Here is a 14,231-nt window from a genome sequence, read left to right on the forward strand (position 1 = left end):
AGGCTGGGATGTGAGGTGTAGACCACCACGCCCAGCTTCATGTCAATCCCGGCAGAATAATATCAGATGAAACTATTAATGACGTCAGCTGGGCATGGTGGCTTATGCCCATAATCTCAGTGATGGGCGGGCTGAGGCAGGACTGAGAGTGTAAGGCTAATCTAGATAGGAAGGCAATGTGTAAAACAAACAAAGGGTGATGCATGCCTGTCCCCTCTTTGTGGGTAGAGGAAGGAGGTTAGGAGGTGCAAGCTGACCCTCAGCCACACAGAGCTTAAGGGCAGCTCTGGTTTAGAAAAATGTGGTTCAGTGGTTAGCGCTTGCCTAGCAGGGGCCCCGGTGCTCAATATTCAACATTTTGGTACCAGGGCAGGGGTTGGGGGTAGAGGCGTTCCTGCTCAGGGTGGAACATGCATTTCATGAGTGTGAGTCTTGGGAGTCAACCCCTAGCACCCCAGAACATGGAATAAAGATCATACTTAAACTTCGCCTCAGAGCCGGGTGGTGGTGGCCTATGCCTTTAATGCCAGCACTCAGGAGGCAGAGGCAGGCAGATCACTGTGAGTTCAAGTCCAGCCTGGTCTACAAATGATTCCAGGACAGCCAAGGCTACACAGAGACTCTGCCTCGAAAAACCAACCCCTGCCCCCTGCAAAGCCCCCTTCACCTCCTCCTTGACCCCTTTCTGATACATTTTGGTCCCATGATGGCAGCCTGCCAGAATATATCTATGTCTGGCCTCTCATATTGTGGCGTGTCCTTTGTGTTGTTAGGGACATGCCAGTGACAGGTACAACCCTGGTTCTGCCCTCCTGGGGCTCCCTGTTGAGTGAAGAAGACAGCCCTGTGTTCACGTGGGCAGGGCTTGGGGAGGCGAGATCAGGGAGGGCTTCTTGGAGGTGGTGGCTGAATTGGGCGAGGGATTTAGGAAGCAATCCAGCTGAGCAGCAGGGAGTGTTTCATTTCTGACTCTGGCGTCCAAGACCTCACTGGTTTCTCAGGCCACTCATGTGTTAGTAACTCCTCAAGCTTTCCCTTGGGCCTGCTGTGGGCTACTCAGTATCTGCTGGAGCAGTAAGTGAGTGGCACAGCCTCGGCCCTGCTTGGCTCACAGTACAGCGGACAACGGATGAATAATCACATCCATCTGTGAAATTACAAACTGGGCCGAGGAAAGATAGGTAGGGCATGGCACACGGATGGGTGAGGGAAAATTCCTGAAGCCCGCCATGGTCTGGTGGGAGTCCATCGTGGACTGCTGGGAGTGGGTCTGCTTCTATCCTAGAGGCTTCATTCAGTTACAGAAACGAAGACCCCGCCGGGTGCGGTGGCGCACGCCTTCAATCTCAGCACTCGGCAGGCGCAGGTGGATGGCTGTGAGTTCGAGGCCAGCATGGTCTACCTGGTCTACCAAGTGAGTCCAGGACAGTCAAGGCTATACAGAGAAACCTTGTCTCAAAAAACAAAGAGAGAGAGAGAGACAGAGAGACAGAGACACAGAGACAGACAGACAGACATCAGGAACATTGGGAGCCATGCTGAGGAAATTAATGAGGTCAGAGAGCTGTCCCTAGCACAGGTGAACATGCGCATCTCCTGCAAGGCCAGCCACACCACCCAACTGCACCAAACTGCAGCCAGCCAAGAGCTTCCCAAGTTGCTAAAGAAACTAAATTGTAGATGGGCGTGGTGGCCCACGCCTATAATCCCAGCACTCGGGAGGCAGAGGCAGGTGGATCGCTGTGAGTTCGAGGCCAGCCTGGTCTACAAAGCAGGTCCAGGACAGCCAAGGCTACACAGAGAAACCCTGTCTCGAAAAACAAAAGACAAAACCAAAAAAACAACAAAAAGAAACTCAATTGTAACGAACTGTTAAACAGCACACTAATAATATACACCAGGCTCAAGGCCCTGAGGGGCAGGCCTTCTCTGCTCATAGCTCCATCTGCTGGCCACCCTGAGAATGACGCCGAGAAGGAGCCTCCGCTTGCTTCATGGGCTGTCTGCTGGGAAGTGAGGGGACCCTGCGTGGCACACTGTCAGTGGCCAGGTTCTAGTTGGCCTAGATCTGGGAACCTGACCTCGACACGACTCCCTGACAATAGCCTTGGGCTGTGGCAGCCAGTCCTTAGTCCTCTCACCCTGGGACAGTCAGAAGCTGAGTGCTCTGCGTGGTGTCTTTGGTTTGTAAAAGATTAGAAGGGGAAGCTGGGGGGGGTGGTGACGGGGGGGGGGTGGGTGGGGGGGTGGGGGGGGGTGGGGGGCACGCACCTCTAACATCAGCACTCAGGGAGGCAGAGGCAGAGGCAGAGGCAGGTAAAACCTGAGTTCGAGGCCAGCCTGGTCTACAGAGCAAGTACAGGACAGGTGAGGCTACATGGAGAATCCTTGTCTCAGGGGAAAAAAAAAAGAAACAGAAGGGGCAGTGTGGTGGTTATTTAACAATGTGGCTGCGGGTAATGTCTTCCCAAGCATCGTTAAGGACGAAGAACCACACAGGGGGCGGGGCCTGCGTTGGGCTATGCTGTAGCTAGACGCTTGGTGTCTGGGAGCCCAGCGAGCAGGGGAAGGGAAAACTTTATGCACCACTTCCAAGAAGTGGGAGGTTTTATCCACTTAGGCCTCCCATCTCGAAAACAAAACAAAACAAAAAAAGTCTCCAGTTCACGTGCCTATGCCAGAATATGGCCACCACGAGTGGGCCACCTGGCCGGGGTGGCCAAGGGAATACACAGTGGTACGACACAGGGGTTATTTCTAATATTTCAGTATTTCCCATTTTAGTAAACTGAGGCCCAGGAAGAAGTAGGATGTGGCCCAAGTGGCCTCATTTGCCTTGTGTGAGTGCATGCTGTCATGTATGGGGTCAGTAGGCTGTTCTCTTGCCTTGCTTTGAAGCAGGATCTCTGAACAGACTCTGCTATCCCATCACTGGAGGCCTGGGACCACAGATGTGTGCCACAGCAGCTGACGTAGGCTGTTGGGCTTTTGTTTGCTGAGCCATCTCTCTGGCCCCAAAAGCAGTCTTATCAGGTGGGCGGTGGTGGCGCACGCCTTTAATCCCAGCACTCGGGAGGCAGAGGCAGGAGGATCGCTGTGAGTTCGAGGTCAGCCTGGTCTACAAAGTAAGTCCAACCCAGCCAAGGCTACACAGAGAAACCTTGTCTTGGGGGGGGGGGGGGGAGAAAAGAAGGGCTGGAGAGATGGCTCAGGGGTTAAGAGCACTGCCTGCTCTTCCAAAGGACCCGGGTTCAATTCCCAGCAACGACATGGCAGCTCACAACTGTCTGTAACGCCGAGATCTGACACTCTCACACCAATGCACATAAGTTAAAATTAAATAAAATATTTTAAAAAAGAAAAGAAAAGAAAAGAAAAGTCTTATCTAAAGCCCAGCCCTTGAAATTAGGAGTGTCGAGGGGGACTGGCAGCTGGGAGCCCTCCCACCCCAATTCTCAGGCATCCCCAGAGAACTGGGAGGTTTTCTCTCTCAACAGCCTCACAGAAGTCCAGTTACAGCTGTACATTGCGACTGACTGGGTCTCTCTGAAGCCCAGGCTGGCCCCTGAGGGCAAGTCACCACAGCTGCTTGGCTTTTTTACTTGACTTTTTTACTTCAAAGCAAGTCTGATCCCCTCTGCCACACTCCTGCTACTTATTTACACAGGCCATCAGCGCCACCCAGGCTCGATTGGGTGCCCTACCCAGGAGGCCACGCACAGAAGACATGTCATCCTCTGCTCCACCAGCCTAGATGTTCTTTGGCCCTCATGTCCTGGTCTGTCACAGGGTTTCCATAGTTCCTTTGGCTGTAGCAGCCTTCCTTCCCCTGGGGTCAGGTGCCTCTGGGTGCTCTCTTGGTGACAGGCCTGTCTTTGCATTCCTCCCTCATACACACAGATCCATACTGCTGGGGCCAGGGTAGCACCTTGCCCTTGGTGACCTGTCCCCAGAGGAGGTCTGAGGACAGATGGAAGAGTCCAGACAGGTAGTCACTGTATTTTATTGGAAAACATTGATATATATTTTTCTTCACAGCTTGAACTGAACACAATATTGCCCGGTTTAAAAAAAAAAAAAAAAAAAAAAAGAACAAAAACAAAAACAAAAAACCCGAAACATTCCGCAAAGTCCACAGCCTCACGCCTACCTGCCCTTGCCCTCAACTCTTGGCTGGGTCTCCTGATAATGCTCCATCCCTCCCTCGCTCGAGGCTAGTGCCGAGGAGTGGAGAAGAGAGTCTCAAAGCTGGGCAGGTCCCAGCAAAAGCAACGTGATCGCCCTGGGGGGGGCCAGATGAGAACAGAGAAGGGAAGGGAACCCAGACAGAACTGCCCACATTGACTGACGTGTCCCAGAGGCTATAGTCAGAAGCAAGGGCGCATGGGCGCGCGCGCGGATCATGCTGTCCGCTGAGGAGTGGGGCAGGCAGGGTGAGGGCAGAGGCGGGCAGAAAGCGATGCCAAGTCACCACGGAGGGGCAGGAGGTGCCCGCTGCGTGCTCTGTGCGGCGGCCCATATAAGTGTTTATTGCAGGTTGGTTCTTGTGAGCATGGTGGGGTTCGTCTCCCCTCTCCCCACCCTTTTGTTGGCCCGGCATGTTTGGGACAAAAACCAAAGTTTTAAGGGGTATAAAGGGGCAAGGGTAAAAAAAAAAAAAAAAAAAAAAGAAAAAGAAAAAGAAAAAAAAAAGGAAAAAGATCACCAGCACATTACACAGCGACCATCCCCTCATCCGGTCCTGGACCAGCCCTGAACTGGGCAGGCGGCTGGGGACTCCATAGGGGAGCGGCATGGGATGTTAGCACCAGGTATTTACAGAACAGCGTGAGATCGCTGGAGGGATGAGGGCCAGTGGCAGCCCCCTGCCCAGCCTGACCTCAGAAAGCCAGCCAGATGGTTTCAGAACAGCGCCAGCGAGACCCCAGTGCCGTCCGCTCTGCCCGTCCCCCTCCAGCAGTAAAAAGCATGTTAGCTTCCAAGGCCTTCCTGCCCCCTTTCTACCCTCCCCCCCCCCATCCTGGTCACTGCCACACTTTCCTCGACACCCTCAGTCCTGGAACAACCCCTCCTCTTCTTGACACCCTGCCCCACAGGCTGCTGGGTTTGCACACAGAATCACAGGGCTGGGGGTGCATGCGACAGTGGCAGAGGACAGGCTCCTCCACTTGAAGAAGGCCTCACTCCCCTCCCCTCTGGGAAGGGACAGGACTGGAGGCCACCCCAGCACCCAAAGAAGGACAAACAAAAGGAAACAAACCAAAAAAAAAACAAAACAAAAACAAAAAAACGGAGGAGAGCCATCCGGGCTGGATAAGGAGGGCAGAGGCTCCCCAGGGCAACGGAGTTCACCTTATGAATGCATCAGGCCTGGAAAATGGGAATGGAGGTGGGGAGGGGAAAGGGGGGAGGCCAAAGGAAGCGATGAGGGACATGGAGGGACAGTCAGGAGGAGGGAGAAAGAGCAGTCATGCAGCTTGGGACAAATCTTTTTGTTGCTTTATCGGATTCTCTGTCAATCAATTGGTGTTTGCTAGAACCGGGTACGCAGGGGGAGTGTTGAAGAGAGAGAGAGGAGAGCGCGCGAAGAGATCAGGAGGAGCCGGGCATGGCCAGCTGCCCGGGCCTTCACTTCGCAGTCATCATCTGTACAAACTCTGCCAAGGAGATGCGGAGGAGGAGTTGAGCCCTCACAGGCTGAGCCCCTGCTGCCCTCCACCCCCCCCAGCTGCGGGGCCTGGAGGATGCTCCGCGTGTGTGCGCAGGCGCACCATAACTCACCTTCATAGTTGACCTGGCCGTCTCCGTCGATGTCAGCCTCTCGGATCATCTCATCCACTTCCTCATCCGTTAGCTTCTCCCCCAGGTTCGTCATGACGTGACGCAGCTCAGCGGCGCTGATGTAGCCATTCCCATCCTGGGGGGTTTGGGGGACAGAGGCTTGTCACTCAGCTTCCCCCACCCCCCACCCCTGGTGGGAGAGCTGTCGCAGGCAGGGAGTGCCAACCGCCTCTCCCCGCCACAGGGCTGCCTACCTTGTCAAAGACACGGAAGGCCTCTCGTATCTCCTCCTCGCTGTCCGTGTCCTTCATCTTCCTGGCCATCATGGTCAGGAACTCTGGGAAGTCAATGGTCCCATTGCCTAGAAGAAGAGGGGAAGGAGAGAGCTGTCACCTAGCGGCCTCTAGAGAGCGCGCTCCCTGGGCCGCTGGGCGAGCAGTGTGGGGCTCACCGTCAGCATCGACCTCGTTGATCATGTCCTGCAGCTCGGCCTCAGTGGGGTTCTGCCCCAGCGACCTCATCACAGTCCCCAACTCCTTGGTAGTGATGGTGCCATCTCCGTCTTTGTCGAAGAGGGAGAAGGCTTCCTTGAACTCTGGAGAAGGAACGGAACATGTCAGGAGTCAAAAAGGCTAACGTCACCCATGTGCAGGTAAGAGTGTGGGGGGGGGGGAGTCGAAGGGAGTCAGGCCTTGGGGTCAGGCCCCCCCTCCTTGGTGTACCCCCGCCTTCTTTCACACTCTACTCCCCATATAGCATGAGAAGTTTCTCCTCAGCCCATGTAGCTAAGCAACCTGGCTTGACAGATGTGCCCCTCTGACCACCCTGTTTCTCCTTGGTCCCTGGCTCTGGCGCCTCTCTCTCAAATGATGCACTGGACCAAAGTGATGGAGTGGGTACAGGCAAGCAAGACCACTCTTCACCTGAAGTTCAGTAGCCAAGGCTACCTGGCAGGAGGGGAGGAGGAAAGGGAAGCTACAGAGGCTTCTGGCCAGCCTCAAAAGGAAATGCGGCATCAGATTCCTTCTGTTGGGCACTGCCAGCCCAGTCCCCGGCTGTGGGCACTACCGGCTTCTAGAGGAGGAGCCAAGCCCCGTGGGGGCAGCGACGTGTGGGGGTGGTCCGCAGCAGGGCCTGGCTGATGGGCAGTGCTTGGGGTTGAGGGGGTGGGAGGCAGAGGGAGATGGCTGCCAAGTCAGGAGGACGAGGAGCGTGGTGCTGCGTGGGAAGGCCACAGCTGGGGCCGCATCAGGAGAGGGGAGAGAAGCATGTGGCTCCTGCCCTCCCACTGGGCCCACTTTGGCACCCAGAGCTCCCCACCCCCAAACCCTCTGAGAACAGATGCCTGGCAGCCTGTTCCCAGAGGGTGTGGGCTGGGGGTGGGGGTGGGGGCGGTGGCGGAGGGGAGTGGTGGACGTGTTGCTAATGGGCACACGGTGAAAATTGAGGTGTTTGTGTTACAGGAAGGCCAGGGTAGGGATGGCAGGTGGGGTGGGGTGGGGGACATGCTCTGCTGCTGGCCAGCTATGAATCTAAACTTCTGGGCTCTGGGGAAACAGTCCCAAGTTTCCTCGGGGATGCAGTCATCTCCCTGTGCTGAGGCCTGGCTGCTGGCAATAGACAGCAGGAGATCGTATGACCCCCAAGCCTGTGACCAACAAACAAGTTCAATTTTTTAATCTTTCCTTGGTGGGTCTCTACCTGTGCAGGGCCAAAGTGTAGACTCTGAGAAAGCAGGTGCACGGCTATCACCTGGTCACAGAGCCAGCAAAAGCTAGGAGTAGAGGCCTTTCTTCTTACATCGGTCTCTGGTCAGCTTTGTGGTGGTTAGGAGAAACACCGGGAGCTGCCCCAGGTTTTCCAGAAGCACAGGGTGTAGAGGAGCAACACCAGAGACACAATCTACAGCTCTATCGCTTGGTCTTCCAGGGGCTTGGGTTGGGGGCACGGTCACAAAATTAAATCACTGGGGTCTAGGGCGTTCCCTTTAGCTTTTGGGAGGTGACCGATTATTGTGGATTTATGTGGGGACTGCTATGCTCCAGGCATAGAAGCAAGGGTGGTGACCAGCAAAATCAAGTCCTGTGCTCTAGGAATTGATTCCTGGGGCAGGGGGAAGAGGAAGTGAAAACAGGACACCTGTGGCCCACTGGACAAGCCTGCACCACACAGGCAAGGAGTGACGGAGAGAAAGGGGCTGCCTGCACGAGTTGGGGGTCAAGGAAGTTGAGCTCTGGTAGAGGGCAGGCAAGCTGCCTGTCTGGAGACAGGGCGGGAAGAGGGAAAAGAGGAAGCAGTGAGCAAGCAGAGGTGGGAGTGCCCAGCCATCTTCCGGGATCCACAGGAGAGGTAGGGGGGCACGCCTTCTCAGCCTGGCTGGCTGGAACTGGGAGGGACAGCCGAGCAGGCCCTGCATGAGAGGTTTACTTCAAGGCCCCGAGTAAGCTGTGGCAGCACCTGGCTTAGCTCCTTGACACACAGTCTATGAGATACAGGGGCTAGCTGAGATCTGGCCGGGGACAGAGAAGCAAACTCACCTGCGATCTGCTCTTCGGTCAGCTGGTCAGCCTGGAAAAGGAGGAAGGACAGTCTGTCACTGGGCTACCTAGCCACCCTAGATGTGGCCTCCCCCCTACCCCCCGCCCAGCCCCCCTCTGCTGAGGCTGGCTCCCTAAGGCATTCCTGACAGGCAAGAGAAGAGGGTGTCAGAGTCAGGGGCTGGGATAATCAGGCCTCCCAAACCCCGGGTTAGGGTAGGCTGGCACCACAGGCCTGCCCAGTGCAGGCTGGGAAACACGGCTGCTCCAGCCCAACCTGGACAGGGTACACGTGGCGCTGAGGTTTCACTCTGGGAGCCCCCCAGGGGCTGAGGCAAAAAGCAGCTGCCCTAGAGGCCTCATCAAATGCTCTAGAAGGCTCCAAAGCAAAACAGGCCAGTAGCTGGGTAGGGCAGAGGGAGGCGGTCTGGGGCTATCTTTGCTGGTTTCTCGGGTCTCCTATGCGGAGGTACCAGGCCCAGGCAGTGTGGCTCCAAATTGCTCCAGGGCCCGAGAGAAGCCTGGTGAGGCAAGAGGCTGCCCTGCCCCCTCCCGTGCACCTCAGTTACTTTGGGGGCTAGGGGGCCAAGCCCCAAAGGTGGCAAAGGACTAGAGCCAGCTTGGGCTTCCGCCTGCCAGACTCAGTGCTGCAGTTTTTAACCCTTTCAGTCCGGGCTGGCCAGCCATGGCAGAAGGCAGCCCAGCCATGTGGAGGAAGCACAGCTCTCAGCTCTTCCTTCCCTGGTTATCTTTTGGGGTGTGCAAGTCCTTGAGGGAGGGGCAAAATGGGGGTGGGGGTGGGGCCGGATCCCCCTTCAAGCTGTGAAACGGTTAATAGGGCCAGTTTTCTTTCTTTAGGTGTGAATCCTGAAACAAGAGCCTCCACCATCCTGGGGTGGGGTGGGGGGGGACACACGACCCTGAAGCTCAGATGATGTTCCCTTTTCTCTTCCCGTGTGGGCAAGGGGCATCAAGGCCACAGCAGGAGCCTGGCCTGAGCTTGCAAGCCACAGAAATGGAAGTGAACTATGGTAGCCGCCTGCATCATTTTACTAAGGCCCTGAGCTCCCAGCGGAGGCAACCACCCAACCACCGCCTCTCGAACAGGTCTTGAAAATAGCAGCCCACCCCCTCTATACTCACAAGTCAGGTGGGGTGGGGGAGGGAGGGTATTGCTAATCTAGAGAAACTTGAGACCAAGCCCCAAACCAGGCAGTAGAGGAGAAGAGCCAAAGTGATAGAGGGGAGATGCCTGCAGAGGGGGTTAGGGCGGGGTGGGGGTGGGGGTGGGGGTGGGGTGGAGTTGGGGTAGAGATGGTAAAGACCAAATGGATAGTCTTCTGCATAGCTATCAAAAATGACTCAGGCCAAGGAGCCCTTGCTCGCCCTGCCCTCCTGCGCTTGAGGGCTGGGCAAAGAGCAACGGGGCGCCCACCCCTTGGTTCTGACACCTGAGGACACTGCTGCTGGCTGCTCCCAGAAAGTGACAAGAGAATAGGGTTCTGGTTACCAAGGCCAGCCTGTGCTTGGGGGGGGGGGCTGTAAGGGGGGGCGGGTAGGAGCACAGTGGAGCCGCGGGAGGACGGCTATGGAGCGCATCTGTTTTTCATCCTCTTCCGTGAGCCTAGTATGGGAAAAGCCAGCCCACACAGGGACCCTCCCATCACACAGCGCTGCCTGCATGAAGCCCTGGTCCCTTCTCCTTTTGGTGACACTAAAAGGACATGGGAGCACGGAGTCCAAGGCAGGCTGCACAATGGCCCAGGGTGGCTCTGGAGGCTGCTATGTGCCACTTCTCCTCCAAAGAGCTGGAAGCTGCAGGGGAGGCACTGTCAAGGTTGCTGCAAATAGGCGTGGCCCTGGCTCTGTGGAGGGCCTGTCGGACAATCTCCCCGACATCCAGGAGCCCCCTTTCCCCCCCTGCTCCATCAAGGAAAGGCCGAAGACAGCAAGGCAGGGCTGCTGCTGGCCTGGGAGACGGGTGGCCAAGAAGTAAAACTGACTATTGCTGGTGGCTGGCCCAGCCAGATGGTTAGCTTTCACTGCAGACCAGCCTATTTGTCTCCAGTTTCCCAAAGCCTTCACCTCAGGCTCCAAAGAGACCCCCCCACCCCACCCCAACACACAAGAAAGAACAGCTTGAGGTGAGGAAGGAAGAAGGGATTATTTCTCTCTTTTGCCCCAGCCCCAGCGGGTGCCAGAAAAGCAGTGTTAAATGAGCTCAGAAACCAAGGCCAGGGCTCCTCACCCGGGCCAAGGAGGAGCCACGGAGCTCAGGCCAAAGTCCAAGGCCAGTTACCAGGGACTCCTGCCTCCCATACGTTGCCGGTTCCAAACCGAGAGAGAGAAAAAAGCTGGTCAGGGCCAAAGCTGGGACCCTCCTTTGGAGGTGGGGAGTGGGGGCTGCTGGCAGCTGCCCAAGCTGCAGGGCCCCTTTAGCTAGGCTCTGCCCAGGGCGGGGGATGGGGTGGCCGCAAGAGGAGCCCTCAGGTCTGTGTCAGCAGTATGAGATCTGATACATGGTGGCGGCTGCCTGTCCTCCCCAGCTTTGCCAGGGAGGGTGGTGCACACGGTTCCCAGTCTGAGCCCTGGGGGGGTGTGGGGGGGGGGTGCGGAGGGCTGGGGGTGTTGTGGGTGGTTACGACCAGCGGAGAAGTCATTTGCTATTTTGTTTCTAGAAGCTCTAGGGAGCTGGGGAAGAGGCCTGGAAAAACCAAGTGGCCCTCGCGCCCTGAGCCGGTCCTTTGGAGGTCTTCTCCGGCCCGCCGCTGCAGCCCCCACCCTGAGGGGAATGAGACTAGGCGTCTGTCACTGACACCACGCCGTACTGTATTGCACTGTCATTTGGCACAGCGAAGGGAAGCAGGTGCATGAAGCTGGAGGGAAAAGGCAGCTCTCCCGGCCTGGAAAGGGACAATGAGGGGGCCAGGCTTCCCGGCTTAAAGCAAGATAGCTCCCCATTTGATGCATCCCAAACTTTGACCCCACTCCCATCTCAGGCAGCTTTCAGTGCGCAATAGAGCCCGGAACAACTCCGCCCACCTGCTCCCACTGCCGGCGGCGGTGGTGCCTTCAGCCTGGCCCAGCCCCATTTTCCCAGGGATAGGGGAGCACACAGCCTCTGCAGCAGCCCACTGCTAACCCCGGAGTCATCCGCCTTTGTGTCGGGGAGGACCTTTCCCCTGAGACACCCACCTCTAAACCCAGGCCCTACCTCAGCAACCATTCATTGTCTCCTACCATGACTTCCTCGTAGAAGCCTGTCCAATCTCACCCCTACCACCCAAACTCAAGTCCTCCCCCCCATGCCTCACCTTGGAAACCCCGTTTTTCTCCGACCCAAACAAAACACACCTCACCAACCCTCCCCTTCAATCTCTCTCTTCCAAGTGCAACAGCCTAAAAAACCTCAGAATCTTTCTCAGCTACCCACCACCGTAGTTCTCCAAAAGGCTCCCTGGTCCTGGTTCCCCCATCACCCGTGAACACATTCCTACTCCTTTAAACGTTCTCTATGACCCCCAACTCCTCTCAGTCCCCAAGAGCATCTTCTAACCTTAGCTGCCACCCACCTCGGCCTCCTCCTCACCTCAGCCTGCACCTGACCCTCCTCCTCCTCCTCCTCCTCGGCAATGCTTGTCCTTGGAGACCCCCCTCCCCCATAGGGGTCCAGTATGCAGAAGTGACCCCGGATCCCCATCTGTCCTATCCTCTGCAGAACACCCCCATAAGAACCGACCGGTCCCCCTCTCCTAAACCCACGGCCACCCCCTCCAGGACCAGCCTCCTGCATTCTCCCTAGGACCCAAAGTCCTCATCGCCGGCGTTTCCTATTTCCTCCTCCCGGGGATTGGGGTGGATGTGACTCTAAGGACCAATCGCCCCGGGATGGATCCGAATGCTGCCCGGGCGGGGGTTGGGAGGGGGGAGGTGTACCCCGGTGCTGCATATTGAAGCCTTTAGGTGGTCCGTTTCGAGGTCCCAGCAAATTCCATCTGCTGCTAAAACCGCTTCTAAAAGTCCCAAGGGCCGCTTGGGCGATCCCGAGGGTCCCGGCCTCTCCCTCCCAGGGTTTTGCTCGCCGTCTCGGGGATGGAGGGGTGGGGGTGGGTCCCCCTCCCGACCTCGGCAGCCTCACTCACCATGGCGAGGCACCGGTATCCGGAGCTCCGGGATCGAGGTTACTCTGGCGGCGGGCAGCAGCTGCAGCAGCTCGAGCTCCGCCGCGCGTCCGCGCCTCCACACTCTCTCTTGCCCGCAGCGCGCGCCGCCGCCGCCACCGCCACCGCCACAGCCACAGCCGCCGCCGCCGCCGCCGCCGCTGCCACCGCTGCCGCCGCCCGCCCCAACGGTGCCTCAACGGCCGCAGAGCGCGCGCGCGCCCCCGCCCCGCCTCGGCCCCGCCCCGCCCCGCGCGCGCTCCCGCCGCACTGCGGCCCCCTCCGGATCCCTCCGCGCCAGGCGGGACCGCGCGGCTCGCCCATCCCGCAGAGCCCGGCGGCGCGCGCTCCCGCCCCCCGCCCCACAAGCCGCGCGGACTACTCCCGTGCTCTCACAGCCCCTTGGCCTCAGCTCCCGCTTCCTCCATTCCCCCCTCCCCCCATCTCCCCACCCGCTCCCCCACTCGCCCCCCCCCACACTCTGGCGGACGGGCATGGGCTGGCGGGGAGTGACGCGTCCCTCTGTGAGCCGCGCCGCTATTGGGCCCGCCTCGTGGCGGAAATGAGAACGCCGCTCCGATTGGTCCGGCCTTCCCTGCAATGCGTCAAAGTGGGGCGAGCCACCGCGCGCGGCGTGTGTGTGCGCGCGCGTGTGTGTGTGTGTGCACGCGCGTGCGCTGGGGGGGGGGTGGGGGGGGGTGGGCGCAGCACGAGCTGTGTGGCTCTGTGGAGCCGGGAGGCTTAAAGAGGCGAAGGTGGAAACGATGTGGGTGTTGGGAGACGCGTATACGTTGTCACTGCGGCCTGGAAGTAGCCACGAAGGGCTGGAGGAAGAAGAAGGGCTTTCTCAGCTCTCCCCTGGAGCAGACACAAGATGGTTTAATCCAGAATCTTGGGGTCTGGGAGCCTGGCCTGGCCCGGCTCTTTACAGTGGCCGGGTCTCCAAGGTTCCGTCCCTCTCCCGAAGGTTCCACCCATCCTACTCCCGTACTGTAGCCGCGATGGCTCAGCGGGTGAAGGCGCTTGCAGGCAAGCTCTGTGGTGTGAGTTCGATCCCCGGGATTCACGTGGTGGAAGTGAGACGCCCACAAGGAGTTGTCCTCTGACCTCCGTCTGCATTCAGTGTAAACAGACAAACACATATAAATTTAAAAGATGCACTCTAGCCACGTGTGGGACTCTCCACTTGACTCTTGATCTCCTCAAGATCTGTACCCAGGACAAGCTTTGGATGCAGAACGTTCTTTTCATTCATTCAGTAAACAGGACTTGGGCGCCGCCGTATGCAGAGATTTGGTGCTTCGCTGGGTTGGGGACACCACACGTCTCATCATTCTGTTGACACGCAGGACAGTGCGACTCACTTCTTATTCTCGTGTTTGCAGGCACGGGAAGAAAATGAACTGGTGCTAAAGGTAGTTGAGGCTGCTGTAGTGTATACCACAGTGTATATACTGTGTACTTACTGAACCCTCGTATAGAATACGAGCTGACATTGTCCTTCTTTCTTTCCTTTGTTTTTTGTTGTGGTGGTTTTGGTTTTGGTTTTTTTGAGACAGGGTTTCTCTGTGTGTAACTCTGGCTGTCCTGGACTCACTTTGTAGACCAGGCTGGCCTTGAACTCACGGAGATCCACCTGCCTCTGCCTCCCAAGTGCTGGGATTAAAGGCGTGCGCCACCACCGCCCGGCAGGAACCGACATTCCCTTGTACATCACCTCCCCACCACTGCGATTGGCGGAGAGACAGACAGA

The 14,231-nt window shown here is 57.6% G+C and overlaps 1 protein-coding gene across 1 annotated transcript; it reads right to left on the bottom strand.

The window, feature by feature from the left end:
• Positions 1 to 3,987: 3,987 nt before the first annotated feature.
• On the bottom strand, positions 3,988 to 12,668 carry CALM3 (calmodulin 3). The gene is made up of 6 exons (XM_084771119.1): positions 12,461 to 12,668; positions 8,319 to 8,349; positions 6,233 to 6,376; positions 6,036 to 6,142; positions 5,782 to 5,917; positions 3,988 to 5,657 (listed from the first exon to the last, which is right to left on the bottom strand). The coding sequence occupies exons 1-6, from the start codon at positions 12,461 to 12,463 to the stop codon at positions 5,629 to 5,631; spliced, it is 450 nt and encodes a 149-aa protein (XP_084627245.1). The 5' UTR covers positions 12,464 to 12,668; the 3' UTR covers positions 3,988 to 5,628.
• Positions 12,669 to 14,231: the final 1,563 nt, after the last annotated feature.

Source organism: Acomys minous, assembly GCF_964271855.1.
Source record: "Acomys minous genome assembly, chromosome: 20".
Classification (NCBI taxonomy): domain Eukaryota; kingdom Metazoa; phylum Chordata; class Mammalia; order Rodentia; family Muridae; genus Acomys; species Acomys minous.